Source organism: Haliotis cracherodii, unplaced genomic scaffold, assembly GCF_022045235.1.
Source record: "Haliotis cracherodii isolate W230 unplaced genomic scaffold, xgHalCrac1.p SCAF_7, whole genome shotgun sequence".
NCBI classification, from domain to species: Eukaryota; Metazoa; Mollusca; class Gastropoda; order Lepetellida; family Haliotidae; genus Haliotis; species Haliotis cracherodii.
The window spans coordinates 43987407-44004208 of NW_027266330.1; the positions used below are offsets into that span (position 1 = coordinate 43987407).

General features: G+C 37.7%; 1 protein-coding gene across 1 annotated transcript in view; it reads left to right on the forward strand.

The window, feature by feature from the left end:
• The window catches only part of LOC139447195 (uncharacterized), a 467168-nt gene that overhangs the window by 275287 nt on the left and 175079 nt on the right, over window positions 1-16802 (forward strand). The window contains exons 17-18 of the mRNA XM_071228411.1: window positions 5539-5658; window positions 8378-8460. Coding sequence (XP_071084512.1) covers window positions 5539-5658; window positions 8378-8460 — 203 coding nt within the window. The remainder of the gene's footprint in view (window positions 1-5538; window positions 5659-8377; window positions 8461-16802) is intronic.

The following is a 16802-nucleotide window of genomic DNA, read 5'->3' on the forward strand; positions in this document are numbered from 1 at the left end:
AAATTTTCTTGAACTTTCATGGATTACATTGTTGGAGGTGCTTTGAATTTCGCGTTATGAACCTTTTTGAATTGTTAAATTTGTGCAAATTGATTTCAATAATCTTAATCTAACATGTCATGTTATAAAATTTGGATAAAGCAATTAATGACTTACAAATATTCACCAATCCTAAATTCAAGTGTTTTGGTTGAATGCTTACATTTTAAGTAAATACAAATCCCATTTCACGATGCTAGCAGACATACGAAAATCAAACTGGTGCAGTTTGTGTGACCTCAGCATAACTTATTGCTTTTTCAATCTAAAAAAAGTTTACACTGCCTTCATATATATGCCTTGGCAAAAGTTGCTGATCTTCTCAATTGAAGAATGTTCCATTTGTCATTTTCCATTTGATATGATGAGAGAAAAACAAAGATAAAGATCATGAAATCTGATGACAATATTTCAGAAAGTGCAAAGGTCACCGGGTGTGATGTCACAGACAGGGGTAGTCTGCTGATAATCTTTTGTTACAAAACAATTACAGTAAATTTTGAAATATTTCGCCTATGACATACAGAATAAACACAAATCACTACATAGTATCAGTAATTACCACTAAAATCAAATAAATATGGGACTTTCATGATATACCAGTAATTTGTGTATTATTTAATCCGTTTGACCTTGCATGCTCCCGTGACCCGGACACGAATCAACACGCCACATGCAAGTTTCTCGGTATCTATTATTTGAACTTTTGTTGATAAGGATCACTATATGATGTTTCGGTGAATATAATGGGATATGATTTATTTTCTGCGATGTACACGCTGATGATTTTGTTTTCACTATAATAATTGTGTCCCACGCAATACGTCTATAGATATCTTTCACCTGAACATCAGTTATGTGAATAAGTAACAATTTGTCATTATTTCATTTTAGTATTCCATGAACAGTGAATAAGTATATAAGATCCTTAACATACACATGCAAAACTCATGTGGACATCAATCTTGTCACTTAAGTGGTTTGTATCCAATCAAAACAATTCTTAAATAAAATCATAATATGAGTATGATACATTAATGTCTTGTAACAGTACATGAGATTTTTGTTTGTTAATCACAAGAATCAGTGTGGCACTTAAGATGTTGAGTTAGTCATATAAGTATTAGAGAAAATTAGTGTTTGAAAAAGGAATAGAGCACTTACATGTACGTTGACAATTCTTGCAGTTCTGTTCAGTTGGAGAAAAGTACATAGAAAATCTCAGCATCACCGGCACTCGAGGATTAGGACCTTTGCTCCTGAGCACCTACACACTGCCACCAGCGCTCTCAGCCTCCAGCATTCTATGTCCAACCCCATTCTGGAGCCACCCTTGGTGCCATCGACCCAGAAATCAGTTTTCCCGTTATCGTACCACCTGTCGCCAGCACTCCTGAGCAGCTACACGGCTGATGGTGAAGAATCTGGTCAAAGCATTAAATGAAGAGTTTGCGATATTATTGCTTTTGCCGGTGTTTAAGGTTCCTTGAAAGGGGGATGTCCCCATCCATGCTTTGGAGATGGCAGACATAGCATTCACCCAGGATGACCTTGCATTTAGCCGTAACATGATTTTCTTTTGGTCATGTGCTCTCATCCTACGGGCTTATGAGACTGCCGGATTGCATCCCTAAGAGCCAGCAACCCTCTTTTCCTCAAGTCCTTGGCAGTGCCTGGCCTCATGCTGAGGGTTCTGTGAAAGTTCCCACTGATTCTTCCTGTCTATCAACGATAGTCCCCTCGAAGAATTTCCTTCCTATGGCTTCCTGTGGCTGCACCAAGGTTGAAGTTCACAACTTCACGACGATTTGACCTTTGACAGAATCATCATATGCTTCTGGGTACCCACCTCGGGATCATCGTTCACAACACAGACCAGACATCACGCTTATCATGGTGATCAACTTGCCCCTACACCGGCAACGTCTCACATTTTACACAGAACTTGGAAACACCACTTCTCTGTCAGCCATAAAGTTGACAGAGGATTGTCTGTGTGTGGAGCTTCGACTCTATGGGGGATTCCAGTTTACTGAGCAGGGTGATTTACATGTCACATGTCAAGAGCTCCCTGACTATTAACATCTTCGTCCGGAATTAGGTCAACTCACCTAATGAGAGCTGTGCAGTGTATTTGTACAGATTGGTTTGCATGCTTATGTGCATGCAACCACTCGACCAGACGCCTCTCGCTGTACATCAATGGGGCCAAGTAGACATCCTATGCCAACATGTGCAGTAACGAGACACCACGCCTCATCGTTCTTTGATATAAGAACGGGAGCGCTTATATGATGCCTAGGGGATGGAACTGATCACCTTACTTCGTACAGTACGGCTTCAGACCAAGGAATTTCATACATTCAGCCTGATTTACAAGATATGTTGTTGAATTTATAATTCTTCCCACCGCTCTGTCGACCTCCGATGACTACACAGGGGATAGAAATGGTCACCTTACTTTGTACAATGCGATCTTATCAGTGCCTTATCCACTGGATGCAGCATGTATCTTCATGGCACTGAACGAGCAGACACCCTCCTGAAGTGGGCAGGCTGAAGTTGACTACACTTGCATCCCATCCAACAGCTCCTGGGGCCGTACATGGCCTATCTGTTGCTGTACCCCCCACCTCACGAGTCATTTCAGCTGGTGGATGATAGAGTCAAATGTCTTAGGAAGCGTCTCCTTAACAGAGTTATCCCCGACGTCCCACCTGTTCATCGACGCCTCTACAGGTTGAGGTGCACATCTAGAGGACCAGTCGACATCAGGCCTGTGGTCCAGTACACAGCTCACTTGACACATCAACAACTTGAGCTGAAGGTGTTCAGGCAACATCTCACTGGCAGGACCGCCTCCAGTACACTCAACCTGCCATCTCCACGGACAACCTCACGGTGGTCTGGTGCCTCCACCATCAGGGGACCACTCACTCCTTCAACAAATATTCTGATTCTTACATCCAATTATTCAGCTGGGTCAACGTGTTCTGGTCCAATACTTTCACGGATATCGTAACATTCTGGCAAACGACGCAGACCAGACAAGGTAGCTCCCTCAGGGTCGAAACTCCATCCGGACGCCTTCGATATAGTCTGTTGAAAAGGCTACCCAAACATTGACTTGTTTGCCACCAGCCAAACTGTTCAGGTATCGTATCTCCGTTCTTCGTATCTCGCCAGATCCACAAGCCTCGGCAGTCAATGCACAGTCTCCTGAGAAGGACTAAAAGCTTTCCACCTCCAGTACTCCTTCCCAGGGCCCTTCCTAAGATCACATCGACCCAGAGCCTCGCTCTGACTTTAAAAGCACCTTGATAGCCTGCGAGGGGATCTCAAGGAGATGTCTACCATCGACCACCTTGAACTCCCAGATTTGCCCAACTTGTTGCTCCGCCCCTCACAGCAAACGTCCCTACCCATCTTCATGCCTGGTCCATCTACAATGAGCCCTTAACACCATGGTCACTCAGCAAGGGCGGCGATGAATGCAATCCCCATGGCGCAGTCGTTCTGCCGGGGGCCTTTATGATGCTCCTTCAAGAATCTCTTCAAGGAGAAACACCAGGACCCCACCTCTGTGTCAACCCAATCCTTTGTTGAATTTCTACTGGTTTTGCACCACAAGCATTGCCTGATGGGCAACTCTATCACAACCTACCTTGTGGCCGTCAGCTCTGTCTTGGCCATTCCGGAAGATTGAAAGATGACCAAGATTGCTAACTCCATTCGTCTAGTAGACCAGAAGGCAAAGTTCAGACATCCAGCATGGGATCTAAATGTGGTACATACCCTGCTGAGAGGCACACCCTTTGAACCAATCCACTCAGCATCTTACTGCAACCTAACCAAGATGACAGTCTTCCCCTTGGCTCTGGCAACAGCAGCATGTGCGATCGTACTAAATCACCCGTGTTAGATTTGAGCGCAGAGCGCATGGTGCCGTTCATTTGGGCTTAGCTTGGACTTTATAGTTAAGATTCAACTCCCAGGACAGCTGGATAGATCCTTCACCGTCCTGCTCCTATCTTTGATAGTTGGGGTTGAAGATCAACAGGAACTTCTACTCTGTCTGGGGTGGATGCTGCAATGCTTTATTTGATGCTCCAAGAATCATTGAGGACAAATTAACATTGCCACCTTTTCATTCTGGTATCTACGACATCGCAGATGGAAGTTGCCCGCAACACGATTGCCCTATGGCTTCGTGCCATCATTCTTCACAACTGCTCCACCCGCACCATTATGAAAGGCTTCTTTTGGTGCTCGGACAGAGTCTTCACCAAAATATTCCGAAAGTTGATAATTTTTAGAAATTATCGGAGGTTAAGTGTTTTCTTTTCATCAGGAAACAAAATATTATGATCGAATGTGAAAAATGATAAAACAAATCAAGAAAATATCAGACTAGATGCCACTTAACGTGAGTGCCAAAAGTCCACAAAGTCCGTTTCTTGTAGTTGTCTGGTAGTTGAGAAATTTGGCCGATACTTTCTTAACTCGCAATGTTCTTTTTGAGGTAAATAAACAAATGTAAGTTTTGATATTTTGCAAGCTGAGCATTTATGCATATCATGCAAAACTTAAATGATATGCAAAGCCTACTCTGTAAACAGTTATTGTGAGTTTCATTTGGGGGTGTTCTCTAAACTATGCGCCTGTCGAATGGGTTCGCCTGCAGCAAAGACAGGTTAGTTGCAGAGGCAAATTAGTAGATTTATTGTAATATCTGACTAATCCAGATGTTCTTCATTCTGGATTTGACACACCATAATCTACATTAACTTCTGACACATCTCTCACACATGTCTGATGAGCTTCAATGTTGTGCTTGGAACCATTTCAATCTTCACCAGTTAACCCCTCAGTCGCAAGTGAGCTTATGATGGCTGGTTTGTCGTCTCCTGAGAAAGGTAGGGACCAATGAAGCTGAAACTGAATTCACAGACTTGTCCCTACCAATGAGGCATGAATCTGCTTTTACATACGGCCATTGAGAAAAAACTATTTAGGGTTGTTACTCTGCCATTTTAGTTAAAATGTTATGAAATTTGGTGTATGTTCATTTAGTTGTGGAACTCAACACACATGTTCTGTTTCCTAATATCGACCTTACTTTGACATTTCCATGTTGATCATGCTCCTTTTGATCATCAAAATGCATTTTTGGCTCTGTAAACTCTGTAAGTTTTGTCTTTGCTTCAAATTTTGTTTAAATCATTTGAAGTTGAGCATAAGTTTTCAGTTCTTAGTATTTTTGTACAAAATATTTAAATATCAATGATGACAAATAGTGGCTGTCTATCGTGACATTTAAACTGTTGTCTACATATCCAGGTATATGGCAATAGTTTTACACATATTTTGTTAATGATGTATTTAATATTCCAGAATTCAGGTGAGCTAAAAGACCTGTTGTATTTAGAAGAGGTGAATGTGGACACATCTGTTTTTGTATATATAATGACTTACCTATTGGTTGTGTTCATTTTGCAGGCATCACTAGACAGTGAACTTAACAAGAACAAAGGAAGATTAAAAGGGTTCATCTCTCTCTGTCGGGAAATTATTTCACGCTTCATTGAACAATACTTCCCAACCAAAATAGAAAATGCTGTAAGTTCAAAAGCTTCTTATGATTTATTTTTTCGTCGCTTTTTAGTGATGTAACTATGAATATCAACACCAATATCATATGCATGTACATATGTGTGTACCTCTTGTGAGTTCTCTACTTCTACTACATCAATTCCTAGTTCACATAAAAAATCTTCAGGCTTTCAACAGAAGTCCTCTCCACTGTCAGCTAGCTATTTTCAATTGGTTGTACAAGTATTAGTATCTTGCTTCTGTTGCCCTCAGTTGCCCTCTGTGCATGTGCAAGGCAGGAAAGCCTTTCTTTTTTCTGTGTGATATTAATAGTATCAAAAAGCTTTCTGAGTTCAATAGCACATTAGGTAGGTACATTGACTGTAGACACAGTTACATTTGATCATAGATGCAGTTGCATATCTTTCTTCAGACGTTCAGAACAATTTGTCCAATATGAAAGCAAATGACATATAAAGTTTACTAAGAAAACAACATGTGAAAATTTGGGGTAAGACATTTAGGCATGTTGCTGATGGATTTCTTTACGCATTTGAATCAGATTTTCTGCTCAGATGTGCAAAGTCAAAACAAGGGAACCTGGCCAAGAAGTTTAACTTAAGCTTCAGGTATATATCGATGATCAGGTATCTTCATTAACCATCAGGGGACATGAATGGCCCAGTCATCTAAGGCGCCGTGATTAACCGCCGCAGAGTTGCATCCCTTTGGGCACGCCAGAAACCTGGTTGTGAGTTCGAATTCCGGTTCGCCCTGATTATGTTTCTAGGTTTGTCAACACCATACCAGCTCGTGGGTTTCACTGAAGTTGTAAACGTCTGAGACCTGCATCACTTGGGCTTTCCTGAATACTGTTAAAAACGGCGTTAAACGCAACTCACTCACTCACTCTAGATCTAGAATTAAATGAAAACAGTGAGACCGCCTTGCTTGTGTAGCCGGGTGGTAGTGCTAACTCTGAATGTGTTAGCCACATAAGTACCACCCTCTCTTAAACCATCATCCATTATCACCCTCACCCTCACTTCATTCTGTGTTCATTATATGTTGTCCTTGTCTGCAGTTGAATGTCAGCCAACTAACATCAACCTTGATACCCTTTTGCAGCCTCTGTGATTTCTCCAGTTTCACCTGGATTTCCCCTTATCTATTTTTAGATATGTCCACCACTTCATGTGACTGTGAAGCATCTTGACTTCCTTTAATACCTGTCAGATGCTACCTTTCTTCTGATTGGCCCTTTGGTCCACTTCTTTAAACTTCCTTTCTCACCTGCCCTCCTCATGCATTCTGCATGAACTCTTTATGGAGGGAGGACTCTTCTTTACAGGTGAGAAACATTTCAATATTCTTATCTCTTTCCATCCTGCTGTGGAAACAAATATATTCATAGAAAGGGTATCACAGCTTTTCATTAAAGTAAAATATATCTAATTGCCTTATCTTCAACCATGTGCTTCAACCATGTGCTACCCACTTATCCTTATAAATTAATCTGTTTCCTTTTTGGCTTATATTAAGTTATAATATTCATCATGAACTCTTTATGGAGGGAGGACTCTTCTTTCCAGTTCCCCTCCCATCATCTGCTACACATGAATACACATCAACATCATCATCCAAGAACCGCCTCATTTTATGACTAGCAGCCTAGTGGCTGGACAACAACATACCACGCCCGGCTACACTTGTTTCATATTTAGATCTCTGTGCATAAAGGTCGAGAGTGACAAAAAACTCTCAACATGACTGTGTGACAAGGGATGACTTAAACTTTGATAAATAGTCAACTTAACCGTTATGTATGACACTTGCTAAAAGGTTGTTTGATCAAGGTTACAACATTCAAGGCCTCAGTAAAGCTTTCATAAAGTTTTATGATTGACATGTGGAGGACATTTCCAAATTTGACAAAAAGTGTGTCAGATGCAATTCCCCATTTTGACTTTTACCGTATGTTCCCGTATTTTTTCAGGTTAACAATTGACTTGCATAAGTAACTTAAAGCAAGAAAGAAAGTCCCCGAAAGAAATAAACATATATCATGCCACTGGTCAGCATTGGAACAGTGGTGCTTGGAATACTTTGTGGACATTTGAGATAAAACAAACACAGCTTTCTGTCCTCGTCAATTGACATGATTGACAATAACAGGCCAGTTTCGGTAAAAATAAACTTAAGTTTATCACAATAGTTAATGTAATTTATTGTCAATGACAAAAATTTCATATCGATAATCGTTAATATTTCTTAGTAATTCCGATTATCAATTTTTTTTACCAGCCCTAATGATAAGTTTTGATTTTCTCAAAAGGTTTCAAAGTCTGTCAGGTATCCTAAAGGTTACCCGATGTCAGAACCCATCAGTCCCTCTGGTATATTCTTGCAATGATGTAATGGAGGTTGAGTATAACTATCACTAATTCTTGTGAATACTCAACCTCCAACAGTAGTAACCCCACCCGTCTTCCCAACTATCTGCATCTAGAATTTTGATTTTGGAGAGAAATGAGGTTTCCTCGCCTTGCACTTGCAAGGGAAGCAAGATACTATTTCTTGCACAACTAATTATGGATAGTTGACATTGAAGAGGACTTCTTTTGAAAATCTGAAGATTTTTGTGTGATGACAAATCAAATTTGCAATAGGCATTGTTGTAATGGAGGTAATATTCTTTGAATTATTAACAGTGATAACTATTATTTCATGTTTATTCCTTATAAAGGGTAACTCTGTGGATGATGAATGGAGCATGAAAGCCAAGTCAATGTTGTTGGAATTCTGCAGGAAAATACCTCTCCCTGACAGGTCAGTAAAACAGTAAAATCCATTAGAAACTGTCGATAACCCAGCAAGCCGTGGCATTGTGAAGGGATATTCATGGTTAAACAAAAGTGTATTTATGAGCTCCTGATATCTAAACAATCATTATTTGCTGTTCACTTTCAAAAACCACATTTGTGAGTATCATGCTCCCAACAAACATGCAAACATCCAAATTGTGCGCTGAGCAAACTGTAAATCTCAACTTAAAAAAAAGAAGATCCATTCATGAAAAAAACCATGCTTATCTTATCATGGTTAGCTATTTCTTTGCTGAGAAGATTTCATCTGCCTGTGACAGACAGGACTGACAGCAAGGGCTATCAGAGATAGGCTGGGTCAAACTTTGGGCTGTGTGATCCGATACATATCTTGATACCTTGCTCACGATCCGATACGTATCATGATACTTGCATGTGCTTTTATCTGTGGAGCGTAAGCCATCTTTTTCACATACAGGATGGCCAAATACAGCTGATTTACACTTGGCAGTGTCAAGTATGGCACAATGGATTTTCACTTCTCATTTTCACTAGTAATAAGTGTTTAATGTAATGTATATTAAAGAATACATTTAAGGTAAGAATCGATACTTTTTACTTAGTGTGCAATTCTGATCGATACTTGTATCGTCCCACTACAAGTCAAAATTGAGCATGGCATTTACTACAAAAGTCAACACCTATGGTTCATATTAAAATGTGAACTTGAGACTAAAATCCTGTTTACTTTAAAGCATACAATGTTTATATTTTCAGTAAAAATGGTAATGCTAACACAAATCTCTGCAACAGATCATCTTTTTACAAATGATACAATACATTAGAGGCCATATACACTTACTAAATGAATTATCACATGAATGAATCACGCCATTTTCAATCAAAGATATATCACAGGCTTTGTGTGGAATTTTAACAACTTCGAACTTTGTTACTTTCGGTACTGACAAGGATTATCCTTGAATTTTTTGCCTATGAGGGAAACATTTCCCTGCATGGTCCAAAAGCAATGTGATGACATTATGCTAATTATCAGAGATACTTTGTCTTCAAACAGAGGAAACTGTATTTGATTTTTGTTATTTGTGACTCAAATTATGATGCAATTAAGGTTACTTGATAAAATCGATATACTATGAATCTTTAAATTAACACGAGCGTGAATTAAATGCAAGAAATGCTTGCATTATTAAACATCGCATTTATATCAACAATAAGACATTTTGGGTAGCCGAAAGACCAACTTAGACATATGCTGAAAACAAACAACTATGTATTCCACATCACTGTTTATTGAGCTGCACTTGTAACAAGTATATAAACAATGTCATTCAAACACTAATTACATGCTGTGATTTGTCACTGCTGGGGTCTAAGAGTTCCTACTCACTTACGTCATCACTGATCACACCTGCAAGTCCAGACAGACGCCACCCACGCAACATGGTGTCTTTGTTCTGTGGGACTGCGTCAAAGCCTGACATGAGCCAGCACACATGTATTGTTTAAGGGGAAGTACTATACTCAGCGCTAATAAGTGGTGCTATTTGGTGTGTGATTAGATTAAGGTGAGGATTCTCCTGTATTTTCCTTAGATATAAATCCACTGATGCTTGAGAGGAGAGAAATACCAACTAAAACCCCAAATCTAGAAGCTAATGGTATACAAATAACTCATCACAACCAAAAAATAAACATTGTAAACGTATACAACTGGACAGGGAAACAAATTAAACCTGAAGGCTTGGAAACCCTAAATCAGCTAAGCCATAAATCCACCGTCTTTTTAGGGGACTTCAAAGATAAAACAGACCAAAATGGCAAACTCATCGCCCAATGGATAGAACAAATAAAACTAATACTACTAAATAAAAACCAACCAACTAGATATGATAAAATTAATCAAAATATGTCGGCTATAGACCTAACAATCTGTACCCCTGATCTCGCCCAAAGCACTTTGTGGGAAGTGCATGAGGAGCCACTGGAAGCGACCACTTTCCAATCCACATAACCATAGGAAACATAAGTATCCAAACCCCAAATGAACCTCAAGAACCAAAATTCAATTACAACAAGGCAGACTGGGACACGTTGGAGTGTTTGGCAATGAACACGCAGACAAAACAGCACTAAAATTAGAAGTAAGCATCAACCTACCAATGTCAAAAAACAAAATTAAGAGTATCACAAAGGAGAAAATCTTCCAAAAGTGGCAAAATAACTATCTGAAATCTGATTGCAAACTAAAACCTGCTACAAAAGCCACTCAAAAAAAAAAAATACATCATAAAACCAAAAAACATTGACAGAGTAATAACTAAACTACAAACAGGCCACACTAAGATAAACTCCCACCTACGCCAAATTAAAAAACACCAAACCGGTAAATGACCCCTCTGCAACTTAAAAGAAACTCCTGAACACGTAATACTATACTGCACACATTACCAGCAACACAGAACACTCCAATCCACACTAAATTGCAACAATCAAATGACAATAGCAACGGTACTAAACCCCCTAAATGACTTACAAACCTTTAAAGCTCTAGGCATATATCTAATCAAAACAACAGGCCTACTTGGCCGCATTTAAAAATAAAAGTACAACAAATAAGCTGCCAATAAACCCTAAAATTCTAAACCTATTAAAACACACAAACTCCTTTTAGTCCCTCCACTCCCCCATCCACTTTTTGCATGGCATATTTCAAAATTCCAAATTTGCTCTCCAAATTAAGTAAGCAATCCTAAAATGCCCCGCCGAGGTTGCCTCACCTTTTCTGACATACGCTTTTCGACCAAACACTGGCCTGGCGCGAAATATGCATATGTCAGAAAGCGCACATTAAATTCCTAATTTAAGTAAGTAAGTAAGTAAGAGGATAGGGGTGTCATTTATATTGAGTCGCATTTTTGGTTAGGGGTCAGTAGTCGCATTCTTTTGGAGACACATTAATTTCACAATTTACAGTTTATAATGACAACCAAAGTAGTTTCAAACATTTATTAAGATTTCTCCCATAACAGGGCTTGATCTTCAATCGCCAGCAGTGGTTTATTTGCAGTGGTTTTTTTTTTTCACCCAATCTGATTGGCTGGCTGAGAGTGGAGTGTGTCATCTCGTTTTGATTGGCTGGCTAAAAATAATTGACGGCACTATTTTCGGATCGGGGATACCCGAGGTCGTCCAGTACAGGAAATCCCCAGCTGGCAAAACATTACCGTAGTGACAATGTTTTTTTCCATTGCTGAAAATTGTTGAATTAGAGAAAATTTGTGGGGGAAGAAGGGGTGTGATATGTGTAGATATATCAGAGAATTTCGGCTTCCCAACGTACCAGATTCAGTTGCAGAATGAGAAGACGGTAACCGAAGCGAGATACCGCATCAATATTACGGGACCAGGTGAGCAACTCCGGTACATTCTTTACTGGGCGTTTTGAAGGCTAATAACAAAGCTAATGAAACAGTTGATTAATTCATGTAAAAATACCGATAAAATAGTGAAACAAAACCATATTGTTTGGTATTTTTTCTAAAAACAACTGTCAACCACATATAAGAAATGTCAAGTTATAACGAAGTGTTGATCTAGAGCCGATCGATCAAAAACATATTTCATAGTTATATTAATAACAGTTATAAAATAATCGAGACTTAAATTTCATATTTTAAGAAAATAAACACTCAGATAATTTGGATCTAAAGCAATACTCAATTTTAATGCAGGAAACGATCAATCTTTGTCGGACGGACCGTACACCTCACGACCAAGATGTTTTGCAACCACAGCAGTTGTTTCCCCTTTCAACAGGTGGAGTTTATAGAGATCAATATAATTAATGTATTTTGGCCTATAATTATTTGGTATTTTTTAAACATGAAGACTTCAATTATTTAAACATACTATCTCAGGAAATGAAGAAACTCGTTAATATGAAAAAACATTACCCCATTTAAACTTGAATGTATTAAGTCATACCTAAATCTAAATAAACTCCAGAAGGTAATATATGTCTTTATATTTTTTCTTAACTATTTTGATTTATTATAGGGAGCAGACGAAGTGATGAAGATAAAGATGGTGGGCACCAATCAACCTCATTATGTATTTTTTTCAAAAAAAATTAAAAAAATTGCAACAATGATGTACATGTATGCATCTTAAAATATATTTGGTATTTTAGATAGGATGAAATAATCTCAAAATTAATTTCATATTATTAGTTTTAGGTAGAAACTCAATATTACAGTAAATCAATTTCAGAATTAACAGACAATACAGAGTATTAAGACTTGTAGAATTAGGTTTGTCTCAAGTATATTCTTTAAACCAAAGATGTATTATTTACCATGATTACTGAAAAAAACACTTCTTGAATAATGCAATTGTTATATTATCAGATATCAGATAAAGAGACCCAATATGCATAGCTAGCTTAATTTTAATGATAAGTATTTAGCATTTCTTAGGATGATAAACTGGACATATGACAAAATAAAAAAATATTTTTATTCATTATTCTCCCATGGTTTATTTTTTTTTTCACATAATCTAATTGGCTGCCTGGGAGTGGAAAGCTGTGTCGCTATTTTGATCAGAGACCTTAAATCATTCTAATGTGTAAATTTTCAGAACATGGTAAATAAAGAAAAACTCAAATTTATGGGTGATGAAGTGACCAACAAGAGGTCCTCTTATAACATTTTACCATAAACCTGATTTCTTTACATTAGCAATGTCTAATTTTAATCTTAATACTTTTAACAAAAAAAATCACATATGAACAGGTCACTAAAATACATATTTATTATTATGTCTTGTTTTCATGAAGATAAAAAGAAGAAAATGTTAATTTTAAATTACCTATTATCAGTAAGTCTTAATTCCTAATCTGATGAAATAAGAAAAGAATAAAGTTTGGAGGTAAAATAACAATGTAAAATTACAAGGGTATTAAAATGCAAATATTTGTAGAACTACTGAAATGGTAATATATTGTTTACATATATCCTATGTATTTATGTTTCACACACAATAAAGTATACATATTGTGCTTGTCAAATTCACATTGTTTCTTGTCATTCACAAATATGGGGAAATTAGATGACTCATTTAGTAACATTTTTGGTGTCATGATGTTAAATATTATGTTCAAAAGAAAAATTGTCCACTGAATAAGTTTTTTTTATATAATAAAAACACATGTGCTCACCATGTTCTGGAAAAAAGAAAAAGAAAAAAAAAGATGACATGAAATAATCATTTTACATATTAAATTATTCACTGTAAAATTAGTTTTAAAGTGGAAAATTCGTCCAAAAATATTACAATCCATTGATGGATTTGAGAAGATGTAATCAGCTGATCAGTTGCCTGAGTTGGTATTTATAGAATCTTGCCTGATCAATCCTGCTGACAGTTCCTTTGGACCCTTGTTTTCCGTTATGGAACACTTAATTATTCCACAGCGAATATTTAAAAATATTTGGTTATTATTGGATAATGAGCTTTGTCAACTGAAATAAAATACTAATTACATGAATATTTATGCATTTCTCTTCATTGTCGACTTTAAGAGAAATTATTCACGAGTACCATTATATATCGTTTTACAGATGTGTTTACTTCAATCAGCTGTTCATTTTATTGACATGCATCCGAGAGCAATCTGCTGTCTAGGTCTTTGACAATGTCTTTTTAATTCGTAATTGAAAATATTCAAAGTGATAAGACATGAAATAGCAACTGTTGTAAATGGTGTAATTGTTTGCTAGCCAAAGATATTTTATTTAAATTTGAAAATGATATTTAATAAAACATGAAACATAAGTTAATTTCGCTGTCTATTTTCATTTGTAGTAGAGCTGCAAATATACAATGAGGCCAATATGATACATATCACAAATATTGGATAACGAATACGAATATTTATTCACAAATACAATAACAAGTCAGCAGTTGATGTATTATATATAATATTCAGTGAAAAAAAAAAAAAATTATTTGACATACAGGTAGTTTGACCATGATGACAGTGTTAATTATTATTATTACATTATACATTTTTTTACCACACTTGTCCAGGTACTAGTATTTGCTCAAATGCAACAATGACCAGTGACCACGTTACTGTCAAATTATATATGTAAGAGTGTTGTCTTTATGCATATAATAAGTACTTATGGAACTTTTTAGGGCTAAGACTTCCGCCTGTATCCCCCATTAAAAATATATATAGTTGGAAGAAATACACTATATGTAAATATATGTAATGTTTTGAGGGGGTAATAAGGGCAGAAGTCTTTCCTTTTTAGGCACAGCTAGGGTATGTTAATGCACATGACTGCATATTCATGATTACAAAGAGATTCAGTGATCCATCACAAAAACGCTACCTCTGGGGTCCAAATAACTGATGAGTGTTATACGAGGGGTGTTCATTAAAGATTTCCCCTAAACCACTTACTGTTATCATATTTGGTTGAAATTTCACATGTGTAATGATACATGTATCTATGGGTTATGTCTGAATTTGCAGCACAGAACTATTAATCTTACTACTTTTACAGGTGTTATGATCGAGTAGGTAGTGACAATGGAGCCAGTAGAATACTGAGCAGAGATAAGGTTTTTATATTTGAAAGGTCGCACACCAAAAGAAACTTTTGATGAAATGAAAGCAACTTATGGGGAAGATGTCCCATCATATGACGTTGTTAAACACTGGCATCGCCAGTTCAAGTGTGGTCGGACATCTGTGGAAACAGCTGCCATTCCTGGTCGCCCCCATTCAGCCATTGATGAGGACACTATCCATCAAGTGGAGACCGCCATTTTGGCAGACCAACATATAACTGTTCGCCAGTTAGATGTCAAGATCAGTGTAGGGTCTGTGGAAAAAATCATCCATGACAATTTGAATGTGCATAAGGTGTCTGCACGATGGATTCCCAGGTTGCTCACACCTTTCCAAAAGCAGGAACGAGTCAATTGTTCAAAGGATCTTTTGGACATGTGCCAAAAAAACCAGGCAAACTTTTTTGACAGACTTATCACACAGGATGAAACATGGGTCCATCACTATGATCCTGAGACTAAAGTTCAGTCGATGCAATGGAAGCATGTGGAGTCACCACCCCCCAAAAAGGCACGTGTCCAACCCTCTGCAGGCAAGGTCATGCTCAAGGTGTTTTGGGACCAGCACGGAGTAGTGATGATGGATTTCTTGGCAAAGGGTACCACAATTACAGGAGCTTATTATGCTTCACTGCTGCGGAAATTGCGGGACGCTATCAAGCTTAAGAGGCGTGGCATGCTGACGAAGGGTGTCCGTCTCCTGCAAGACAATGCTCCTGTACACAACTCTCATGTTGCCCAGACAGAAGCGCAGTCCTGTGGCTATGAAATCCTTCCACACCCTCCTTACTCTCCTGACCTTCCACCATCTGACTTCCACCTCTTTCCAACCATGAAGTCATTTTTGAAGGGAAAACGTTTCACAGATGATGAAAGACTGATTTCTGAAGTCTTTACAAGCGAGGTCTCCATAGTTGCATAAAACAATGGGAGAAGTGTGTAACTCTTGGTGGTTCCTATGTGGAGAAAGACTAATACCTATGCCAAGTTTCATTCCACTAGGGTGGGTCAGGGGAAATCTTTAATGAACACCCCTCGTAGAAGTGTTACTGTTGAACAACCTAGGAGTGGTAGGTGGTAAATGACAACTGGGAACACTCTTCTGTGTCACTATCGCCTTGTCTCACACGTTGCATATCAGAGTTTGAAAAAAGGATTAGAATATAGTAGTTGTTTCATTCGTAGTGTAAAATAAAAATTATCTTGTATTACCCACAGTGAAAAACTACATTGTGTACCTTCATCAAATTTAGTTGAAAGAACATGTGTAATAATATGTGTAATTTGAGATAAAACATCACTGGACGTAATGATTTATCTTTTTATTGTATTTCCAGTTCTGCCTGGCATTGTTTATATATGCAGAGATTAAGATTACTGTGTATTGTCTGGAAATAGCAAGCAGCTGTATACACATTTTGTCTCAATCAAATGGTGATTCTGTTAGAAAATACCAAATAATATAAGGTCAAAGAATTTTGAAATGATCTAAAGAATTGTATCTGAAACCATTATTTTATCAGTAATGATATATTATAATATTGTGTTATTTTAGTTGCAGCATATATATTTCAAACAATTGTAACCATAGGCGTAGCACTTTGGTTCAGCTGACTGCTATTTCTTGATATTCTTTACATATGGAAAAACTTGACCAGTCACCTTTTTTTCCCATGCAAC